This window comes from Lichenostomus cassidix, chromosome 7 (assembly GCF_008360975.1).
Source record: "Lichenostomus cassidix isolate B80296 chromosome 7, HeHo_3.0, whole genome shotgun sequence".
NCBI classification, from domain to species: Eukaryota; Metazoa; Chordata; class Aves; order Passeriformes; family Meliphagidae; genus Lichenostomus; species Lichenostomus cassidix.
In genome coordinates this window covers 28,140,209-28,164,378 of record NC_139488.1, presented here as the reverse complement: position 1 = coordinate 28,164,378, position 24,170 = coordinate 28,140,209, and the positions used below count along the sequence as shown (strand labels likewise).

The following is a 24,170-nucleotide window of genomic DNA, read 5'->3' as shown; positions in this document are numbered from 1 at the left end:
CCTAAAGTCCAACAGAGCAAAAAGTGCATCACTAGAGGACTTACGACGTCCAGGAAACAAGCACTGGCAAATCTGGTACTCATGGCTGCAGTTGCCACTTAGTGTGTGGTCAAGTGATTAAATCTCCAAACAACCCTTAAGCCTCTTCCATACCAAACACAGCTTTTGTCCTCTGCACATTGCATGTTTAAGGACCTGAGAGCATTTCCAAGATCCTTACCTCTTGACTTCCAGATGCAGCCAACCCCTCTGCCCTTCATGTGGTAACGTCACACTCTTTGCCAAAACATGAGCACAGTTTAAACAGGTCATGTTCTGGGGTTTAAAAGAGAAGGAGCTCCTGGGTGGCACAGGGTGTGTTACTGCAACCCTGAGCATCCCTTCTCAGCTCCTCACCTGCCCTGGGACAACACTCACCTCAATAGCTGATGGAGTGGTTTTTGGGCAAGGATACTTGGCAAGCTTAAAAATAGAAAAAGGAAGTTGGATGAAGGCATACATATCTCATACTTTCTGAGTCTGGATCAGAAATAGCCTGGGCACCGAGCCCTGTAAATGATTTCCCAAAGCTTGAAAAGACAAATATGCTCTAGCAACACACCTTTCCTCCAGCATCCCTGGGAAAAGGATGGGGACTTGCTTGCTGGAAGAGAGCCACAGAGACTAATGCAGGGAAAGGTGGTGGTTTAGATTCAGAACACTTTGAAATTACTTTCTTTGAAAGCTTCCTCCTGAGTCCACCCATGTTCCTTTCCCAGCCTGGAGAAATCTCTGGAAAGTGCTGGAGCAGGAAGATCTGCCTCCTTCTACAGGCACTCTCTCCTCCCCAGCAACTACAGTCCCCTACCCCAGCTCCCCTGAACCTCCCACAAGGTATTAAACAGCAACAACAGACAGCAGGCTCTCTCCAGCTTGCTATATTTTAACTGCAGACCTCTAAGCATTCCTCCCTTTGACTCCCCTAAAAGAGTTGCACAGAAACATGGAGAATGAGAGCTGTTCCTTGCTGCTGTGAGGAGCCTGAAGCCCAGGTTTGCTCCCACTGCCTCCGCTCTGGGGCTCCTGCACTGCCACGTGTGCCATAAAAACCACCGGAGCGCACACAGGAGGAGGAAGGGAACACTTTTGTTCCTCCACCCCAAGAACTCAAGGTACTAAATGTTAATACTTGGAAATCAGCAACTGCCAAGAACAAGTTCTCCACCCACCCATCCACCCTGAGCTTTGAAGTGTTTTCTTTCTAGCTTTACCTTGGCACGCTGGCCAAATAAGTCACAAGTTTCCGAAGGTCTTCCTGCCTTATTCTGTCATGATTGCTGCGGGCTGGGAAGGTCAAGACAGGACCACCTCGTTTATCACGGCCACCTGTGGAAAATAAGGGATTGTTAGAAAATCAGGCAGGAAGCACACGTCAAAAAAACTATGTGCACTGACTTGATAAATATAAATTACAGCACATTTAAGAGCCTGCACACCCGTTGTAGCTTTGAGACTTGCCTAATTGAGGAAGACAAGCTTGCATTTGCTGGAGCTCCAAAGGGGGATATAAGGGAAAAAAAAAGCCCACACAAGGAAAATTGCTACTACTACTTCTTCTTTTACCTAATCCCATAAAATCTAACATAGCTGCAAATCCAAGCAGGCAATGCTAATGAAATCCTACTGTGGGGATAGTTTTAAACTGGTCAACACCAAGAAAGTGAAAGCATGTTTCACTGTTGCTCAGTGTGTTGCACTGCTCATTCCAAGATAGCTTACTACGTCCTGCTAGTTTGAAGCAATATATCCCAGTAATGCTTGTGCAGCCCAATGTTCTAATCCATCAGGTAATTTGTTAAAATTGAAATTTTTATTAGAAGTTCACATCTGCTAAGCTTTCTGTTTATAAAGTGTTGTTGGCAATCCACATAATTGTTTTGGGAGTTTTCCTGTAGCTTTCCTGTCTTAAAAAAACCTTTTCTTTTAAACTGTCAGTGTCTGGTCCTTCATCTTTTACAACAATTGTCAAAAGGCTTAGCCATAAAGGAATGACTCTGAATACGCTGAACTATACAAACACTAATACAGGGGCAAATACCATCTATTCTACAGCACCTTATTTTATTCTCTCCTGTAAATAAAGTTTAAGAAGATTGAAACTGAAATCTAGTGCCTCATTCAATGTTTAGTTCTTTCTCCACATATTATCTCAGGATTTTTTCCAGGAATTGTGTGGTGTTAGCTACATCTTTGTTATGTAGGGAAAAGTTACAGCTAAACTACAGCTCAAAAAGCATGAAACTTTTTGCTTTTTGCATGAAGCAGCATGGAACTGCAAGGACCTTGCAAACAAGCTGTAAAAATTCACATGAGCTTGCACTTCTCAATGGAAAGTATAATCCCTTTAACAGAAATATCACTTCTGAAAAGGAAAACCACGTGCTTTCTGAGCTAATTTACTTGGCCAACAAGAAGAAAAAGCTACACAAGGACATGAAGATCTCCGGCACTGATCCATGCTGTGCTCTCTCATTAAGAACTCGGGACACCTGCAGTCTGTGCTATTGGCACATTCTTGTTACTATATATAAAGTCTTCTTAAAATAAAGATAATTTTTAATTGCTAAGACCTGTCTAAAGAGTCTTCTACAGTGCTGCTGCCTGTACAAGACAGAGTCTGTTGCACAAACTTCATCTATACAGATAGAGATGCCACTGGTACTCCACATCACAGTTCATCATCCTTCACATTCCCATGTTTTCAGTGGATGCAATACACCTGAAGGGCTATATTGTGCAAGTCTCCGTTGGAACCAGGTCATGTCTGGTCTGTCCAGGGATACAAATAGGCAAACAACAGATGTCATCTTTATTTTGAGCCCTCACGCAGACAGGGGTACATATGGAGTACAAAAACTGTCCTGCCTAATCTCCACCCAGATCTCTGTGACTTCTATTTGCCTTTAGCTTCACATCATGAAGGTGAGGAATTCAGCATCACCTTGGCTTATCCATGCCTCTGCCACATAGCATGAAAAAATGGGGGCATAATGTAAAAAAGGATTCCATTTACAAGGAAATAAACTCATTTAAATTTTCAGACCCTTTTATGAAAAAAGCTTCCTCATTTTAAATGCATTCTCCCTTTGTTGAGATTATTTCACACACCACATCAATGCCAAACCATTATATCATGCATGATGTGTCCAACAGAAAAGCAAGCCAGCCTATAGAATGGCAAACCAATATAGTAACTAAAGCTGGAGGGAAATATTTTTTCAACACAAGAAGCTTTTCAAGGTTTTGAAAACTTTCCCATCATATCAAGATGTAACCAAGGCTTTCAAAAGCTTCCAGATATTTGCTGAGGCAGAGACCTTAACTTGAACTGCATCCCAGAAGTACATGCTACCCGCTACTCATTCACCCTCCTTCTCCTCCTCCATTCCCAATTATTTAAATATTTGTACAACGTGGAAAAGCAGTAAGAGTTGAGATCAGAAGACATCTAAGCCCACATTTATAATCCTCTCCCAGGATATGAAACACCTGGAAAGGGCCATGAGCTTCCCACAGCCCAGCAGCACTAATCACTCTGATGCTACCCATTCACCTTGGCTTTGTAAACCAAAAATCATGTTTCTGGTCAGGGACCCCTTTAACACCTACCATTCCACCAAAGTGAGCTCTAAAAAATAAATAAATAGGAAACCTGTGTAAATTCTGGTAGGCTGAAAATGTTAAGGCAGAAAATTCTTGACCCTTTTACTAACAGCAACACAAGGATTTCAGCTACAGAAAAGGAAACAGGATCCAGAACATTCCTGTCCGGTCTTTCCTTCAGGATAAAAATTGTCCCTCAACAGTTCATCTAAACTGTCCTCAGGGGAGCAGGATAAATAAGGCTCAGGCACAGGGTCAGAAGTTACCAGGACAGACAGAGAAAATGGGTTAATTCTCATTGGAGGAGGAAGGTTACACGATGACCCAGTTGGACGTTTCTGGATGATGGAAGGATAAATAAGCGCCCGGACTGATTCCTTCTCATCTTACAGCACAGAAAAACAAAGAGACTTGAGTAAAATACCAAGATATGTTAAGTTTAGAAACAAATGTTTCTCATTTGTTATAAAAGTACAGCTCTAGGCTTTGAGCAATAGAGTGAAATTATTACAAGTACATTGTACATATTAGAATCCTTCAATTGCTTCCTTCAACTCCATGCAATCCACATTACTGAGAAATCCCTAATTTTTATGAATGCCTATATAATTTACAATTTTATCAAGAGCCTGTAATAAAGAAACATCAGATTTCTTCTAGAGCAAACCACTGTATATTTAATTCATCATCAGACTTGCAGAGTTCAGTAAATGTGGTTTACTCTCTTAAATACCAATAATATGTAGCCTTTTCATTACATTTTGTAACCCAAAATCTCAGTTTTTCTAGGCAGATTAAAGGGGGTATTGCCATCATCAAACATGCCTACGTAAGGATGCTCTTCTCCAATAACAGAACCTGCTGAGAAGTAGCAACACACACTAAAAAAGAAGAAAATCTGCTGGCATTGGCTGTACAGGGAGTCTGCCTAAACCATTCCTTTTCTTTGTTATTATCTTTTTACTGAGGGGAATAGTAAAGTAGTGAGAGGGGAAGAAGTTCAGCGCAGATCCCACAGTGAGTCACTTGAAGAATCAGGAGGAGAAATGAGGTTTTCTGACTTGATCCACTGTGTTAAAGCTTCCCAGTGCTTGAAACTCTGTCTCTGCTTGTTAGTAATCCACTCAGGGAGACAAATCTTGCCCCAAGTCAGCCATGATCTCAACACCAATTGTACATACACAGTCTTCAGAGAGCTACTCAGCACATTGTTTTATAAGACAATAAAAATTAGAAGGAAGTAAAGAATCTCAATTGCTGTAATCAATAAGTCCCATCTCCTGCCTCCCCCTGGACTCACAGACATGGGATGCAATAATCAAACATGTCATTAGGTTTGCTAATTACAGTTATTAAATGCTAAAACAAACAGCTGATAATTTCTTACTGTTTTTCAAGTTGATTTTCATGAGCTTTGCTCTGATTTAGAGAGGCAAACAGATGGTCTGGTTATTAGTGCTCTGGAAAAAAAGAGTTAGAAAAACACATGTTCTTCAGGGCACAGAGTACACTGAGAACAAATATTTAGCCATATATGCCTTGCATTTCTCCTACAAAATTGTTTGTTGATGGCCTTTCCTGTCAGTGGCTTCCTTGCCAGTTCTTCCCATCTCCCTTTCCTCTATCCTATAAGAACCCATGGCTAAATTCAGGTTTTATTCCCAGAAGGAGGATCACATAATTTTTCCTCCACAAATCATCCAGGGGACATTGCAGTGATGGCACAAGGCACTGAGCTGCATACCACATTAAAAGAAAATCTTAAAGAAACCTCAGAAAACCTGCAGGCAGGCAGCACAGTCAGTGGCCTCCTCATGACAACTTTTCCAGTCAGGCCTGCAGCCAGGAGGAAAGAGACTCCAGTGACAAGATCCCTGTTCTGGCAGCTGCCTCACCAGGACACCTCTTAGTGGTGGGGCCAAATGTTTCTGTCTGTGGTGGCCCCAACTGCCCACAGGTAAGCTGAGAAATTGGCCACCCCAAAGTGTTACTGATAGGAGCTCTGTGTACAGGCTTCACCAGTCTCAAGTCCTGAAGCACATCCATGCCTGTTAATACACAATAAGCTGAAATTCCAGCTATGTGTATTCCTATTGAGGACAGGAAATTATCAGTTTCCGTTAATGCAGAGTTCTTGTATGCAGCAGATAATGATTTTATCAAGCTCTGTTTTCAAGCTGCATCTCTCCAGTTCTATCAGCCCTTCTACCACAATCCTTACCTGCTTGCAGTGATCCACATTTAAGGGTTTGAAACCCTCTGCTTCCTTCTGCACTCTCCTTATGAGCAAAAATTCACCAGGATTATCCAGAGACACAGGCAAATGTCCCCACGTGTAAAGTCTCCCAAGAACTTTGTCTAACATCCTGCAGCACACCAGCAACGGAAACGGGAGCAGCACACAGTGTCTCTGGCCCTCGTTCAGATGTCTACTGCAGTTCAAATGAATGTGCTGCTTCATCTGACCCTGCAGATCATAAGCTGATCAATCTTGATGTTGTAGACTCTGCTGAGACCATAAGTGAGTTTCCAGAGGAGCTGAAATAATCCCCATTATGTATTTCAGTCCAAAATATGGTGAAAAAATGAATTATAACGAAGAGAACTAGGAGACAGACGGAGCTCAGCTGATGTCAGGCACCTCAATACAGTGATAAACAATACACTCCGGATTTCTAAATCTAATTGACAGACTTCCTAGGAAAGGAAAGTATCAAGGAATTGGTATCCAGAGTCTTAAAATAACACTCCTTTCCCTGTCATAACCAAGCTGCGTGAGTCTGCTTGCTACTGGACTTACTGAGAGCAGACTTCTATACTAAAACTCCTCCAGCTTCAAGATGGACTAATTTGCTGCAAGGGTCATACACAGGATTAGCTGTGTGACCACCCTCCAATTCAGCTGGTTCCAACCAGGTGATTCTAGTCAAGTGATGGAAATTTAAGCTCCCATAACAAGCCCACCTGCCAATTAACACAGCTGCAGTGCAATCACCAGGGCCTGATCCTTCAGAGTGCTGCTCCTTGCAGCATCCATATCTCAGAGCCAATTGCCCAAATCAAATTCTAATGGCAAATTCTTACAACATTACATTTAGGGTTAATGACTCCAAAAACAAGGCTAATTGTTCTCACCAGAAGCTCTCCTGACAGAGCAGGTCAGAGGCTGCAGATGGGATGCCCAGCGCAGCCACTGAAGGATCCCATTTCCTACGAAGTAGATTTGTTCTGCAGTCACCCAAAGCCATTGCATGGATTTGAAGAGACCACCTGACGTGGCCTGTAATTAATTTTCACTGCTTTATGTAACTATTTTGGAGTACTTATTTAATTTTGAATGTACACTGGCCAATAAGCCAGGGGGGAAATAGTTTCATTTCCCAAAAAGAAAGTTATTATTCCAGGAAGGCATAACTAAGGACAAGTGAGACTCATTAAAAGGAAAGGAATACCTTCTTAGTGTGGAAGGCAAAACTTCCAGAGATGATACAGAGGAACTTGTTTTTTCTCTAGAAGTAGCTGGATTGCTGAGGAGTATCAGGGGAGCACTTGTACCTTCCTCTTTAACACTGACACTGAAATTCTCTGCCTTTTGCCCCAGCTACAAACAATGTTTGTTGATCTTGTGTCCTCTATTGCAGATGTAGGGAAATAGCTGTGTATATTTAACAGTTGAGAAACTGAACAAAAAAAACCCCAAATCTTCTAAAACAAAACACCCCACTGCAAAAACCACTGCTCTGCAAAACACCCCTCTTGCTGCTGGACAAGGGGAGGGAAGAGAACAGCACATGGCGATGCCAGTCACTGCTGATGGTGGTACAGACTCACACCACAGGGCACAGTGCTGGAAGCTGTACAGAAAAAGGAGAAACAAAAAGGCCAGATTCACCCTGATCACCCAGTCTTTTTCTTCCTTATTGGAGACAAGTATGGAGAAATAGTCAAGGAATGCCGTGTTTTTCTAATAGCAGATTTCCCTTTTATTTGAAATATCCATTGATTTCAAACTACAAAAGGGAATGGTATAAAATGGAAGCTATTTTTCTGTAACAATATGCAGAATTGTTGATGTTTCATTTGAAATTTCCATTCCAGAGGAAGGATGAGAATGGAAACTTTTAATTTAAATCAAAACTTTTTGTGCAAATACAAAATGTTTATATCATTCAAAAATTAAATATTTTGGTTAATTTTATTCCCAACCCAATACATATTCCAGTGTCCACAAATCAGCATTTGAGCCCTCCTGAAACCAGGATGTGAACTCTTTCAGTACCCAGAGGCACTGGGGGTCTCATTTCAACCTTTTCTCTGAAGAGTGAAGTGCACACACTGCAAAAACAGAAAAAATATGCACCTCCACATGTGGTACCTCCGGCACTAAGCGATCTGTGGTCTTGCCTTTGGACAAGTTTTTGGGAAGGTCAGTGTCTCCTTCTTTGAGCTTTCCTCTTTGTTTCATCCTGCTGGCCTAAATTTGGTGGAACTTAATTGCAAAGATGTCCTTTCTTTAGATATTTTTATGTTGAAATTCCTCCTCTGAAAGACCTTTCAGAAAATCTCTGCTTTTCCTTAAGGCTCTCAGTCAGGTTGAGACATTGCTGTGACCCAGCTCAGAAGGCTGCTCCCGAAATGTGGGCCTGGGGACAGGGGGCTACCAAAGGATGGAGATGGCTGAGCTGTTACCACATCCACTTCTCCCTGCTCTGTGCCCTTATGGTGCCCAAAGTGCACAGAAAAACCTCCAGCTGCACAGAAACATGCTGGGAGCTCTGCTTGTCGCAGCTGCAGCAGCTCACCAGCTTATTACACCCTTCTGCCGTTTGCTGCTGATTCCCCCGTGCTCAACCACCCTCCCAGAAACCTGGCCAGCCTCCTCCTTTGTACTCCTGCCTCGGCAGATGAGCAGACAGTACCTGGGTGACAGCAGGAGCCCACGCGCCACCGCTCTTCCGAGCCCTCCAGGAGCGGAAATACCGGGAAGGATCCTGAGAAACTCTTCTGGGTGGGATGTGGGGAAATGCTTTCAGCGAGACCCGTGACATTAGTCAACTGACGAGCTTTTTATAGCCTGAGTGCATGAAAAGTTCCATGCATGGGAAGGGAACGTGGTAACACATTCCCCTCCCTCTCCTGGAAGTTCATACACTTCGTTCTGTACTGCACTGATCAATAGAAAATCTCCCATAAATATAATCAAGCAGCTGAACAACGCCCCAATTTACACTACTCTTCTAAAACAGCGTCTGTGTTTCCCAAGAAAGACTATAAGCCCAGTTTCCAAAATATTTCACCACCTCTCACTGAAAAAAAGCACCTAAAATAATCTACAACGTGTTTTATTTCCTCTCCTCAGTATTCATCTCCTTCTCAGAACACAAAAATCAGCCTCTGGCTTGTAAGTCATTCCCTAATGGTTCCCAAAGCCATTCCATCACTGGAAGCAACACATTGAACCACCCAGGCAAAGCCAAGATTTTAGTAGGGTTTAGACAACAAGCAGGTGGCCAAAGCCTCCCCCCTGCCAGCCCCCTGCTTAATCTGCTTCCAGGAGGTGAGCGATGGAAGCAATCAGACAGTGGTGGATGGTTGGGATGCACCCCACTCTGCATAGGAGTTATGGAATGGGATTTTCAGGTACTCTTTAGACACATATGTGAACTTTGTTCAGGTTCAGTCTAGCTCATAGATGAGATCACTGGAAGAAACCAAGAACCAGTTCCAGGAAAAAATCCTGATATTATCCACCACCCCTCAACTTTCCCGCGGCGCAGGGATGCAGACGCAGAGCCCCACGCCTGCTGCTCGCTGCCGGCTCACTCAGCCGAGGGGAAGTGCCAGGCACAGAGCCCCAGACAGCATTTAGGCTGGATGAATCCGTGCCCAGACAGTTAGAGCTGTATGTCAACTCTGAAATTAAGAGCACTTGTGAAAGCCTGAGTGCTCCTCTGAGATGGCACGGCTGTGCAGGCAGGTCCTGTTGTGCCTGCTCTGGAGCAGGTGGCAGCCACTCTCCCTTCCCTGCCTTTTCTGCCCTCATGCTTTGTGGGATCCAGGTGTGGAGCATCCACTGCACTGCAACACAGAGCAAGGTTCAGCCCCTGCCTGAAGGGTCTGCTGTACTATCTGCAATTTTCCTGTTGAATCACAGACAAACAAGCTGGTGAGCCACAGCTGATGAGAAAAGCAATAAACTATGTAACTGAGATGTTCAGCTGAGAGTTTTTGTGTGTGCTGATAAATTCTGCTGGTGTAAGGGGAACCCCCTTGACAACTTTACTGTACTGTTATCGTTAAAATTAACTGTAGTATTAAACTCTGAAGAAGACTCAATAAAACTTTCCTGCTCCTCAAGGAAGCCTGATTAAAACACAATGTGCTCTCAGAGTCTGTGCTTACTATAGAACTTCCTTTTTTGTTGATCTTGCAAAGTCCAGCTATTTGATTTTTCTATCTTGTCAAACATTTTCTCTTCCGTGCTCAAAGCACAATCTAGGAAATTATTGCATTTTAATTTAAAAGAACCTAGCCATCAATTGAAATGCTAAAATAATTTTCTTAATCTGCTTTATTACGACAGTCCAGGGGAACATTTAGCAGTACTTACACCCTGGGCTGGAAGGTGATGCTGGGGCTATTGTAGTGATCACCAGCAGCTCAGAGTGTTCTGCCTGCAAAGGCCCCTGGCAACTGTTGCCCGAAGTCATTGCGTTTGGAGACCATGGAGAGGAGGTGTAAATCCTAGGACCTCTAGCTGTGTCAGGAACGGCACATTTTGAGCAGATCCAAGTCTGGAGGCTGGTGAGTCTATATGGAGCAAGCTGTACCCTGCCTGCAGTGGATCATGGTGTGAAAGCCCGGGGGATTGTGCTGGCGCTGCTTATTTAACACCCCCCTCCGCAAGGCAGGCTTGGCACAGGACAGTGTCTAACGAGCTGATGATTTGATGTGAGACCCTCTGGCTCAGAGCTGAACACAGGCACCATCAGCGGAAGGGGCTACATAAACAATCCAGACAGGTTGTCATTATTAAATATTCCATGAATTACCAAATGATCCTGCAGTCATTTCCATGCAAAGCAACAGCAGGAGCCAAGAACTAAATTGCAGTACAGTCCCTGCATAAATTCCTCCCTTTCACTTCCCCAGAGCACCCAGCTCAGCTTTTGTGTCTCAAACAAGTGTGCAGGTATGCTGTGTTTTTATGACTATGTTCCCCTCTTTGGAGCAGTGAAAGCCAGCCACATAAAACATTTCAGGACATTTAGAATGAGACTTCAGTGCGAGATAAAATGCTCCTGCATGTGAGTACTGTTGGGATAGTCTTGGGTTTTCACACGAGACTTTTGGTGTCTCAGAAACTTCCCTCAAACTCCTGGATTTTCATGTCATTGATGAGAAGGTTTAGCATTTATACATCCTCAAGTTGTTTCCCCAAGTCACTGCTGGACTCATGATCCCTGGGTCATTTAACTGTTACTACATGGGAAGACTTCTCACACCAGCTATCAGTCAAGGTGAAAGCTTTTCTTGCCTGGATGACATCTCCACAGCTCAGCAGAGTGATGAGCCCCATCCTCACGGGCCTGGGCACTCAACTCCAGCACCTGGGGAGAGATCCAGGGAGGAAGAGTCCAGGCACCTAACAGCCTTGCTACCACCCTCCTCCCTTCTGTAGTCAGCATTACTGTGGAGACGAAGGAAACAGAAAAGCAAAGACTGCAAACAAGGGGAGCTGGCTATTCTTGATAGATGTTTTCTCATTGCAAGCAGCCTGAATGGTTTGTAATCATCAGAAATGCTGCCACTGGAAATACCCTGGGTTTATGCTGCCAATTTGAGTGACTTCATGCAAAATTATGATTGCTTCAGGATTTCTCTTCCCCCTCTCACTGACAAGTTGTAATTCACGCCAGAAACACTATCATCCAAGCTATTCTCAAAGCCTCTTCCATATTGTCTAGTCCTCATCCACCCACAGATCCTCGGGATTTGTCTCCTGAATGAAGGCTGTAAATCTTTGTACAGAATGGCAGGAGAACTTTGAGCATCTGAGTTATTATGTAAATGCAGCATCAATGGTACTTTTAACTGCAAGTTGATTGGGGATGTAAATGGAACGCCAGTGATTTATGTGTCTGAGTGCTTCCCACATACAGGAATTAAGCTTTTCACTGACCTTGAACCAAAAGCAGGATCCCTGATGTGTCCTGCATGCTGAGACAGCCCACATCTGGGCTGGAGCTAAGAAGCTGCCTTTCATCCTACCCGTGCTGCTCATTTACCTGTGTCTCAGAATATGAAGAAAATCAACATGGACCAGTTTCCAATGCTCTGAGTATTACTGGGTAGTCTGGTCCACATACAACCTTTTTCTTAGCAGACAAGCAAATTTAAGTACTACCAAGTCCAAACATGAAACCAGTCTCTCAAGACTGCAGCATCATAAGGACCAGGATGTGGCAGACAGTGCTCATGATGGGCTGGAGGGATCAAGGAATGTTGTGCTCACCTGACACAAAGGCCACTTTCTCCTTCAGTATAGGAAGGACATCAGCAGCTTTTAAACCATCATTTCGAAAAGAACCTGCAAAACAGAGAAAAACAGGAAAGTCACATTAGAAGAGAGCATGTTCTTGCTCCCCGTTTCATGGACACGCCATGTTCCTCAAAACCAGACTGGAGAAAGTCTACAAATTGCATAAAAGCAGCAACAAACAGACCCAAATGGCTTTAAAAAGGCTTTCCCCCTTTCCCCCTTTCTGCTGTGCAAGCACAGCTGAGATGGAATGGCTCAAGGTGGGACCACACTCAGAGGAGGACATGCTCCTTACAATCCAGCCAAAGCTTTCCCTTGTTGAAGAGTGGTTTGAAGCCCCAGCACATCCTCAGGTAATTCATGCTGTTTGATTACACATTAAGCATACCTGCACAGGCCATTTGCCTTCCCTGCACTGACAAATTACTTCATGTCTCCTAAATGTTCACCAAATAAATCACAGATTTTTACTCTCTTGGGAAAAGAACTGCCAGTGGTTTCAGGCACCAGCAGCGTCTCTCTGCTTTGTAAAAGACCAGCAGTAAGGGATCACCCCAGAGCAAGCCAGACACTGCTATTCCTACAAAAGGTGGGTTTGAAGGACATCTTTGCAGTTCCCCTGAAAAATAAGTCATCCATCACTGGCTAGTGAATAGTGACAAGTAATCTTCAATATGGCCTTACATCTATTCCAACTCACCAAAGAATATAACACACTTGAAACCCTGCATTTTTATTTTTTGCCTTTCACAGGCAGACAGTATCCACCATTGTTCAGAGATGGTGGCAGGTCAAGAAAGTCTTCTCACTAAGCAGCTCTCTAGAAACAGGGCAGCATTGCTGCAGCCATCACACCCTCCTTGCTGAACACAGCAGATGATACCTGACCATTTGGGTCTGCAAGTGGGATTGGGGATAAAAGCACCCCCTTTATATTGTCATCTATTGCTTCCAACATGCAGCCTGCAAAGGCAAAGTGGTTTAATCCATGCAGACATTTGGAACAGACAGCATGAAGACCAAAACAGCCATTTTCACCTGCAGCTGCACTACAAGTGTTAGTAGTTTTATGGCTGAGTTACTGTTTTTTGCCATTCACAGTCAGATTGTGCAACAAGGCTATCTTGTACATGTAAATATGTCCCTCACTGGTGACCAAAGGCTACAGCTCTCTGTGTCTCCACTCACTCTTGGGTGTCACCTCTGTGGCACTCAGCTCCAGGAGATGTGTAAGCTCACCAGCTAAGCCTGCAGCTAGTGAAAATTAGCACTCAAAGGGGTGAGGTAATTCAATGCAAGGCCAACACCAATGTATCTGCAACATGAACAGGCACTGGAGCACAGTCCCAAGGGATGCCTAAAGAGTGCATTGTATCAGTAAAGTGTTTTGGGACCAGGGAAATGAGTCCTGGTTGCTGAACTCTTTCTGTGTTCAAGTAAGCAGGACGTTTGTTAAACATGAGACTTTGGTATTAATTTATCCTCTTAAAAAGGATAACCTCTCAGATCCCATACTGTGGCTAGTTCTCACATCAAAGGTAGGAACTGCTCAGCCACAGGCAACATTTGGAATATAAGCATCTCATCCAACCATGAAGCAAATGGCAACAGCCAATGTGTGAGACACATCACAAGGGTTTGAAGACACTCAAGTGGAGTACTGGGCCAAATTTATCCAGCTGTAAGATCTGCAGTGTCAGTGCAAGTTGAGTTTTGGACAGTGTTTGTTAAATTTGTCAAGAAAATGGCAAAGTCAATTCTTAGGCACCCAACTGTGCAGCAGACACTATACAACTGAAATCTTTTTGAACATTACTAAAAAAAGCCAGTGGGCGTATGTAAAGCACACCATAAGGACTTCTTAGCAAGAACCCACTATACTGAGGGCTGAAGGCCAATTTCAGACTCTCTCCTGCAAGGAAGGACTGCATCTCACATAGGAAATACACGTGGAGACCAGGAGAAAAATGCTTGACTTTAAAAGACAGTCACCTTCTGAGCTGCAGCAGGGCAGGCTACAGGCAAGGGGCTCTCTGGTAACAGCCACAATGTCCTGACGATGCTCAGGAGAGGCAAGAAAAGACTTGAGTGGGGACCCTGCTGCAGAAGCACTTTCCCTTTTCACAGTATTACCCAGAACAGGTCAGACACACTCCAAAATAAATGATGAATTAATTGGAAAACTGTAAGCCTGTCCTACTATCAGGGAATAAATAGAAAGTCCCAAGAGCTGCAGAACGTCCCTTGGGATAAGGAAGGAAACTCCTGAAGGCAGATCAGTGCCTTAAGCAATGCACATGCTCAACCAAGTGGCAGCTCATGACCCACAGATGAGGCCATGGCAAGTGCTTCCAGAGGCTGCTCCAGTTCCTGACAAAATCATTGCACTGGAGGCTAGACCTCAGAGATGTTGTCAGGTTTCCAACAAGAGCTGGGGCAAGGTATGCATAAATGGGAAAACCAATGACTGTAATAAAGACTCCAAAAGCAACAGCAAATCTATCTCCAAGAGGGCCCAGCATAGCAATGATGCATTCCCCAGTTCGTAAGTTATTATAAGCATATCCCTAACGATGCTCATTTTCTTCCTATTCCCCAGCTGTTTCTAATACATTTGTTTTGTTTGTTTGCATGCTGGATCCCAGGCCATGTCTGCAGAATACCATCTCATTTTTGCTGCAGAGCCCCATGTACACAAAGGCTGTGCTTTGTAGCCTGCCCTGCACCACTCTATCACCCCTCTCAGACAGCCCTTCTGCAGCAGATGGACAGAGAAGGACAGAGGGATGAAGGAAGGGCAGGCTGAGCACCAAGCTGTCCTGCCATTGTCCATGCATTGGTTTGCTGGTTCACCATCCTCATAAACATGGGACTACACAACAGAGCCCCTCTTGCTTTCTACCTGCATGGTCTGCCAAGACACTGGAACACTGCAATCACCTCCTTACCAAAAGAGAGGCACAGAGAGCACAGTGCTGTGACCCTGTCACCCTGCAGCCCCTCACACCTTCATCACATCCTGGCTAGGTGTGCTATCCACAAAGCAGGGACACCATGACTGACCACAGACTTTTATTACTCCAGTGATCCAAGAAGAAAGTACACCATGCCAGCCTGAGCAACTGACTGTATAATGTGTTCTTGTAAACTTGGAAGCACTGAAGAATGAAGAGTGAATCCTCAGCATGGCTGATTCACATTTCAGGGCAGAGCAGAATCACACGTGCACAGAACATCTCCTAGCAGGGATTCCCTGGGTGGCAGAAGTAGCTCACAGTTTTTGATGAGATGCTGTAATGAGAAGCCAGATGGGTGAGCTGAGAAGCTTAAGGCATGCTTCCATGGTAAATGCAGCAATCTTGAAATTGAGAAAATGTGTTTTTCCCCTGCACAAATGCCCCAATTGGCCTGGAGAGCTCGCTGCTGAAGGACATGGAGGTCAGCAGCTCAAGGGGCTTCCTGAACAGGTTGGAGATCTGCAAACAACAAACATCTCCAGAGAACTGTAAAGATTAATAAAACAAGCAAGAGTTTTGGAAAGAATGTAAGCCTACAGACTTTGAAGTGAAAGCCAAGCTCTAACTCTTGAAGTGAAAAATAAATTATCCCCAGAGAGAGCCCTGTGAGCTTTAGGATTTCTTTCTTTAAGCAGAATGCAGGGCCTCTGTTGGAGACACCGTCTTGGGCTAGATGGAGCAATGGTCTGTTCCCGAGTGGCTTTTCCTAGAAAAGCTTCAGTTCTAATCTGAAAAATGCAGCTCTTGGCTTCAAATAAAGATCAGCTGCTGGAAATATGGAAATACTTTCTATACTTAAAAAAAAGTGTGCGTAGGCAAGAAGAAGGCCTCCTGTCAGAGCACTGCATGGGGTTTAATCACTTGGCTCCTGATGCCTTCAGCAAGAGTTGTTCATCCCAAGTCCCATGCAATGTTTCAGGAAAGGCAGCCCACATTCTCATAGTTCTCAGAACAGATTTGACTATTTAAAAACTTTGGCTTAAAGTTTCTTTAACCAAACAAAACTGAACTCCTTGGGCTAAACCCATCCCTCGAGGAACTCCAGTGGAGTCCAGGATGCAACAGTAAGATTAATCTGGTCCATATTTCTTATTCCCCCAGTAAAGGCCTCTCCTGTATTTCTATACCCCCATTCCCACACCCCAGTTTTTGGGGCATTTATCTCCCAGGTGTATCATAGCCTATTTGCCTTCCTACCTTTTTATTTCCCTCCCCCCTCAAAATCTCAATGGAATTTATTTGTCTTTGCAGTACTGTAGCATCTTGGCTTTCTACCACACACAAACAGAAGGGACGTCTGATGTGAGCAGAGAGAGGCAGAACAAAGGAGACTTTAGTATTCCCATTGTAGTCTTTGCAAACTGAGACACAGAGAGATTGACTTGTCCAGTGTCAGACAGAAAGTTTGTGCAGAGCTGAACCCTCATTTCCCCAATGCTTTTCTCATACAAACATCCCTTTGTTTTCCAGCAGAATATAATCCTCCTTTTTCTTCTCTTTACACTTCTGGCTTCCTCCTCCTGCCCTTCTCTCTCCATTATTCTTCCCTTCTGCATTTATGCCTCAAATATTTACCTTTTGTGTGTGCTAAACCCTCTTTAACCCCTTCCTCCCCTTCCTGCAGGCTATTGTCTGTCCCCGCAGGGCTGTGAGCCTTCCCAGTTTGATTTCTCTGATTTTCCACAAGCCATGCAGAGGGGCTTAGCCAAGGGCTGCTGGGGCCTTTGCCGCTGGGATTTTGCTGGCTGAGGCTCATTGGTTCGAGGCAGAGAGGCCACAGCATGGCACAAGCATTTGGTTGAATAGAAGCAACATGTGCTCTGGACTAGTATTTTAGCACCATCTGGCAAAGATAAATGAGGCTGGACACTCTGCATCTGCCGATCGTTCTTCTGCGGACAACAGCCTGATCCCTGATGCAAAGAAAGAGCATTTTGGTGCCCTGAGCTGCCCAGGAGCCTGAAAGGTTCTCTTGCCATCCTTCCTCACCGCAGACAGCAGAAGAGCAGGAGTTGATTTTACAGAGAAAGGATGGATTCAATTGAATTGAATCTAAGGACAGCACCAGAGAGAAAAAAAAATTAAGCTGTAAATGTAATTACCAACTATTATTGAAGATTAACCCAGCACTAGATACTTCTCTGTAATGACCAATAAAACGTAATACTTCATCTCACGGGAAGCATTTAGGACTGCAGGCTGGAGTGTGGCAGAGACAGGGTGAAAGGCAGGTTGGATTAGCACCACAGCCCTGGGGCAAGGATGATGGCTTCCTCCCTCCATCCTCCTCTGTTTGCTTTCTCCAGCCACCAGTGTGCCGTGTGCAGACTGACACAGATCCATGCCATAACTTCAAAAGTTGCAGGAACCATGGACACCAAACAGCCTGCATAAAATACTAATCCCACTGCACCACATGCCACACACTTTAACCCAGCTGAGACAACAGTCACATGCATTACCTTGCTGTGTTTATTCTGAAATGAAAATACGAATGTAGGGTTAATATGTAATAGTTAGGCTCAGTCCAAGACTATTATTATTTTCTCTGTGTTTCTTTATTCTGTCCTTCTTTTTATTAATTACACATCACTCCTGCTTGCTGAAATATCCTTCTGGCCACAACTATTGAGTGGCAGTACTACAGGTTAGCTCCACTTCCAAGTTTTGCCAGTGCATTTCAGAGGTCTGGCTGTTTTTCTCGCCCTCCACACTAACAGGTTGATCCCTCTGATTTCTCACTGCTTGAATCCCTGCACAGGGACAGCCCCTGCCAGCACAGCCCCCTTCACTCCCCTGCCTGGAACACTGAGAGATGCAGGGCTGGGGTTTGGGGGACCTTGCTAATTGCCAAGATTGTTATTCCTTCCACGAGGTATTTGGCAGCATTGAGCCTCCCAGCACAGCCTTTGAATGTCCACACATTTAAACAGTAGCCTCAGCTTGAAAGCGAGCCAAAGAATAGGCAAAGCCTCGAGAAAGATAGAGCAGCTTGCAGCAAGCATGCAAATTCATTAGCCTGTGTGCACGTGTGGCCTCTAATAATCCGTGTTCAGCATCTGAAGCCCGAAACATCCCACCCTGTGCATCCCACCTAAGCCGACAGCCAGGCTTTGCCTTTTCAGAATTGGCACAAAACCATTCAAAGCATCAGAAGGTTACTGGATTTATGCACAATCTGCAGCAGAGGCTCTCCTTCAACTCCATCCATGGGGGATTTTACTAATTTCATTTTAAACATACACTAATAGAGATGCTAAGAGAATGCAATGGCTGTGAGTCAATCTTCTGCACATTTCCTTTTTATTTTCATCAGGACTTTGGAATCAGGCTGAGATCTTTCAGTTCCTACAGTTAGAAAAATAATTAGACGTTACAGGTAGCCCTGTGGATAGCACATCTGACTGCTAGTCAAAAGACTTGGCTCTATTTGTGGTTCTGCTCCTAAATTGCTTTATGATCCTGAACAAGCTGTTTTAACTGTGCCAGACCTTGGTTTTCCTCTCTACAGAACGGAAATAATGACTGCCCACATTAGTAAAGCACAGTCAGGTTCACAGACCTCAAAAGCACCTTTCAAACATGAATTAATTTTGTCTGAAAAAACCTCTCCAAGTTCTCTGAGGCAGGGAACAGTTGCAGTGCACTTTTACAGACAGACAAAAATGAGGCAACGACAGTAGGAAAGACTTGCTCTGGTGATCCCAGAAAGGGCTTTCTGGGAAGGAATGGGAGACGTTAGGAGAACTGGAAAAATTAGATCATCTGACACAAAATCCTGTGTTTTATTTCTTAAGTGTACAAGGGATAGATGTGCTGCCCTAAAGGGAAATAAGTATATTCAGAACCTTGAGCTTTTAGTGGCTAAGTTTCTTGCAATCTGCAGATTGCTCTACACATCAGTGACCACCCAGATGCAACAGTCTTTTATGGTGTTAATAAACAGCTACGGGCCATTTGTAATCTGAAGTCACATTTTAAACATGGCCATGGTCTCCATCCAGGCCTAGTGTGCATGAATATTTTCTTTTCATTTCACTCCCCTCTCAATTACAATTGGGTTTCTTATGGAAACATTCCTCAGAATTTTATAATCCCATAAAAAGTTTAGAGCTGCTGATGGATTCCTGCAGGAAGGATGCAGGCCCTCTTTGAAGCTGTAGAGGCTGGGTACCCAGAGTCCCATCCTCTATTAAATTCTGCAGGTTGCAATAATTTCCCTTAACTGGCATTGGTTTAGTCAACAGGCTTTTTCCAAAAAGCTGAAAAAGGGCATCTGCCAGCACCTGTCACATAGCAGTGACATGCTTAGGGTTTCCCATCCGTCTCCCAGAAAGCCTCCCACTCTCATCCTGGAGGTCCCCAGTCACCAGTAACTTCTCCAGGACAAAAAAATAAAATAAAATATCTAATTATGTACAACATTGAGGAGGCACTTTGCTGAAACGCCAGCCATACAAAGGAACCATATGCCAGTGCCCCAAGTGTGCTTTGCAAACATCTGCCTCTCAGGGGGATTTCATGCCAGACAGTAAGAAAGCAACTTTAATTAGAGGCCAATTGAGATCCTTGTCCCAAAGCCTGTGACTGCCCTAAAAAATAAAAAAAAAAAACCTAAACAAACAAGGCAATTGCATTTCCGTCCATGTTTAAAGACACTCTACATTTTCTCTTTTTAATTTTTCTGACAGTTCTACATGCCCTGTCCAAACACATACACAGACTGACAAAGTTCCCATTGCGTTCAGAAAAATCTCTGTCCAGGAAGGATGGTTATGTTTTATATGAGTGTCGGAGTGGGTTTTAAATTAGTCATTTTTGACTGTGGTTCGTTCAACATTCACAAACCAGCACCTCACAATTAATTAGGCTTACATTTCCCCTGTTTCACGTCACCTCAAATCCCATCTGACCAGATACATTTCTCCCTTTGCTCATCTCCTTTGGTCCCTCTTTCTTTCTGCCAGGGCTTATGATTTCAGCTTGCAGCTATTGTGTCGTCCTGGGAAGCTGATTTAAAAAAGAAAAAAAAAGGAGGAAAAAGAAAAGGAATAAAAGAAAACCTAAATCTGCAATTCAAAGGGGAGTTTTCCCTTCCTGTGCATGAATTCCCTGGTTAGGGATAAAGCAAGATCCAGCTCCTAAGCTCTTGACACAGGGCAGGCAAAAGTAGAAACCCTCCCTTCAGAGGGGTAAATGGGAGAGTAAATTTTTCCAGCCAAAGCCCTGGTGGAATTGCAGAGGCTGCTCCCACCCCTGAGCAGGACACAGTTCATTCAAACAGGGCAGTTGCAGGTCTCTGGGTGATGCTTCTCTGGACAAACTTAGCAAAACCAAGGCAGCAAGAAGAGTGGCAGAAAGGACTCCATATGACATCAAGCAGACCTTGGGGGCACAGGAGAGGCTCACAGGCTACACAGTGACACTGGCCTTTTCCAAGAGCCGCTCTCTACAGCCCTTACCTGCAGAGCAGGACCTCCTGTCACACCCCACTCTTCTGTCCTTATTGCAGTTTCCCAGGGTCTACTCCTCTGCAAACCAATCCACAACCAACCCCAGCCCACCAAGAGAGCCTGTGCATAACCCACTCATAGCTGACTTCAGATTGCCCAGACCTCTCTGACCAGGCACTGAACTGTGAAACAGCAGAAGCTCCTCCAGGGGTCTGGCCAGGAAACACTCTGGGTGTAACAGCAATCACTTTAACTTCCCCACCAGCATCCCAAATCCAAACAAAACCAGGGCAAACATTTTACATACATCAGCGGGAGGGGGAAGGCAAGACACTCACGACTAAATAATTTATGTGCCTCTCTTACGGATGCTGACATTTTTGACACACATTAAACATTAATGAAAATCATTTTATGGATGGCTGAGTCATGCCAGTCAATGGATAATCTCCTGCCTCTCCACCTGCCCCTTTCACCCTCAGCTGGCTCCTATCGCAGAGTGCAGCCACTTGTAACTCTGCCCTCTGAAAGAGGCCAGGCTCCCCCAGATGCCAAAGAGCAGAGCAAAAGCACCGAGGGGGCTGAACAGACCCCAGTGAACACATGGACAAGAACTGAGCCCACTGAGCCCTAACCCCGCTGCAGTTAAATTCACAAACCCGCTGTTTTGTTAATTAGCTAACACGAGATGCTGTGAATCATTTTGGAAAGCAAATTACCTCCCTGATTTCCAAAAGCTTCCTAGCTGCATTTCTTTTTTTAACTTACTATTTTTTCCTTCTCTCAATGTATAAATGCCAATTAAATTACTGCCTGCCTCTGTTTAATCTAATGTTAGCCTACTCATATTTTCAGCTGCTCCCTGATGCCAGTATGGCCCCTTATGCCCAAATCTCTTTAGCATGCTAGTGTAAATGTTTATAGCCCTAAGACTTAGTGCTGTAAGAAGCTTGACGTTTTTGTGCTAATAACTTGTGATGTTACTGTAGTGTTGAATTCAAAAGGATCACCAATATGTTGAAAACACAGCTTTCCTTTACTTTGTTCCAGCTAAGGACACATATAAAGAGATGACTGGGATTAAAGTCTCATGAGCTGTCTGGATCACTTTCTGGACAAGCAGCCCTTAAATTTGCTAAAATGATACCCACCAGAAGGTAGAGTTACAAAAAGCCACTGGGCAGGTTTCAAAGACAGAGGGTATGCATTCAATCTCATCTTATGCATCACAGAATTATAGAACCACCTAAGTTGGAAAAGACCTTTAAGATCAGCGAATCCAACTGTTAACCTAGCATTGCCAAATCCACCATTAAACCCACTGGACTGTGATTCTGGATACCAGAGTTACCAGGAATATCTTCTCCATCCAAAACATACCTTTCTTTATGGAACAGGCTAAAAGATTATCACCTAAACACAGCAAAATGCCTTCTTTTCACTAACGGGAGCTCAGAGCTGCACAGATAACTGGCTACAGGTTAATGAGATCTGACTGATCTCCAGAGGGTGCAAGCTGCTGCTCTATAGATCCCTGACAGCTGGAGTCAGATGACCATCCAGCTCCTCCCTTCAACACAGGCACATAGTCTGGGGCCCCTCTTTCCAGCCCACTGCCAGGTTGCATTTTTTCTTTCAATGGAGGTGACAGAAGTGCAATATATTGGCAATGATATTTTCATTTCACAGATTGAACTATAAAATCCTTTTCCCACACACATTTTCCCTTCTTCTGAAGGGATTTTACTGGTTGGTGGTTTCACTGAGCAGCATGCTCTGCAAAAACCAGCAATTCCAGGTAGGAGGAAATTGTCACATTCAACATGTCAGTAATAGTCCACAAAGTTTATTAGATAGGTTTCTAAAGATAGGGAAATTAAACTTTGATCTGAGATGACCTATTGCAGCCTGTAGAATCTTGCCACATGCAGCTGTTGAGCCTCCCTCAAGTACAACACTGACGAGCAGACCCCAATCTAAACACCAAGCTAAGTCAACCAAAGGACATTTAATACCTTCAGTAAATAAGAGATGAGGTGAAAACAGTTTCTGCTTTCTCCTACACCTCCTACTGCTGGCATGATTTCACTTCTTTGGCTACAGCAGTTTTAATAACCCATTTTTACATTTTTCCCCAGCCAGGAATCCATCCTGCACAAACATCTCATGCTAGGCATCCCTGCTCTCCCACACAATGCACCTTCTTATATTTGGGTCCTAGCTTTGCTTATAGAAGGACAGACCATATCTGCATTTCCAACCTACAACTCAGCCCAGGGTTTCCATGACCTTTTCCTGCAAGCTCCAGCTCTGCTGCTGGGATGACTTGTCCATTATGTTAGTTGTTCAATCACTCTTAGGCACTACTGTGCTAATACTGCTTTGAATAAACAACAAGTCACAGTCAGAAGTCAATGAAACATTAGGAGTGATGACAAATCAGAAATGGCAAACTAAGCACACAAAGGAAAAGAAATGCAGTGATGATTTTTGCCTGCTTACAAAGAAGAGCAGAATGAAAGATGGACTGGAGAGAACAGATTCATCACGCTTTGGCTTCATTACTATAATAATTAATTTATATTAGCAGGTGCACATTAAGAAGATCTGTTTCCACCCCTCTGCCACCACCAGCTGGTGCAACACGCGTGTGTCAGTCATGGGAAATAGTAGTTGTGCTGATGCCCCTCACCATCTCCTACGTCTGCATCCTGCAGCAGTTATGGGTCCAGTCAGCAGCACTGGCAGGGCTGCACAAACACATCACAGAGAGCTGTTTTTACCCCGAAGTGCCTAAAGTGCCCAGAGCCAGCTATGGTGGGAGACAACCAGACACATAATTTCATTTCCCATATTTCATGGGAGCTGACTGAGTGCAGGTGTCATGGCCAGGTATTTGATACAGGACATTCAGCCTTTTATAAACCTGATATTTAATCCTGCACTGGTAGTTATGATGTTCCAACCAGAGCTTTTGCTCCTGAGTAACCTATCATGGCAATGTTCATGAACGCGCAGATCTCTGTTTTATACCTCATCCCACTGGTGGTGAATCCCACTGCAGGATTTGACCCAAAATCAGAGATCTGGGATATATACATGGGAATGAGAGGGCCAGAAAAATATCCTCTTGATAATTCCTGCTTAAATTATGTGATCTGATGAAAATTTAGCCTGTGGAAATACATCTACCTTCTCTACCACGTTTCCTAGGAAGCCCTATCAAATGTTGTGATATCCATTTATAGCAACTCCAGAAAGCCACGATACATGACACTGGCTACTAATGAAAGTTGCAGGATAAAGCAATAATGACATCTTGGGAACAAAAAAGTGCATACTGAAATATTATAAAAAGAAAATTATTAGGCAGGAGAGGTACAAAATTCAATTTTCTGAGTGGTATACTGGCTTAAATGATACAGACAAACAATCTTTTCATGGCCATGAGATGATGCTTTTTTGCAAATGTTTTGTGAACTCACACACTGAGAAAAAACCAAAGAGATAAACAGT

General features: G+C 44.0%; 1 protein-coding gene across 11 annotated transcripts in view; it reads right to left on the bottom strand.

Moving 5' to 3' along the window:
* Positions 1 to 24,170, bottom strand: part of KALRN (kalirin RhoGEF kinase) — a 476,294-nt gene that overhangs the window by 308,281 nt on the left and 143,843 nt on the right. For all 11 annotated transcript variants that reach the window (XM_085066971.1, XM_085066977.1, XM_085066972.1 and 8 more), the window contains exons 2-3: positions 12,158 to 12,232; positions 1,251 to 1,365 (exon numbers count right to left, since the gene is read on the bottom strand). In XM_085066971.1, coding sequence (XP_084923097.1) covers positions 1,251 to 1,365; positions 12,158 to 12,232 — 190 coding nt within the window. The remainder of the gene's footprint in view (positions 1 to 1,250; positions 1,366 to 12,157; positions 12,233 to 24,170) is intronic.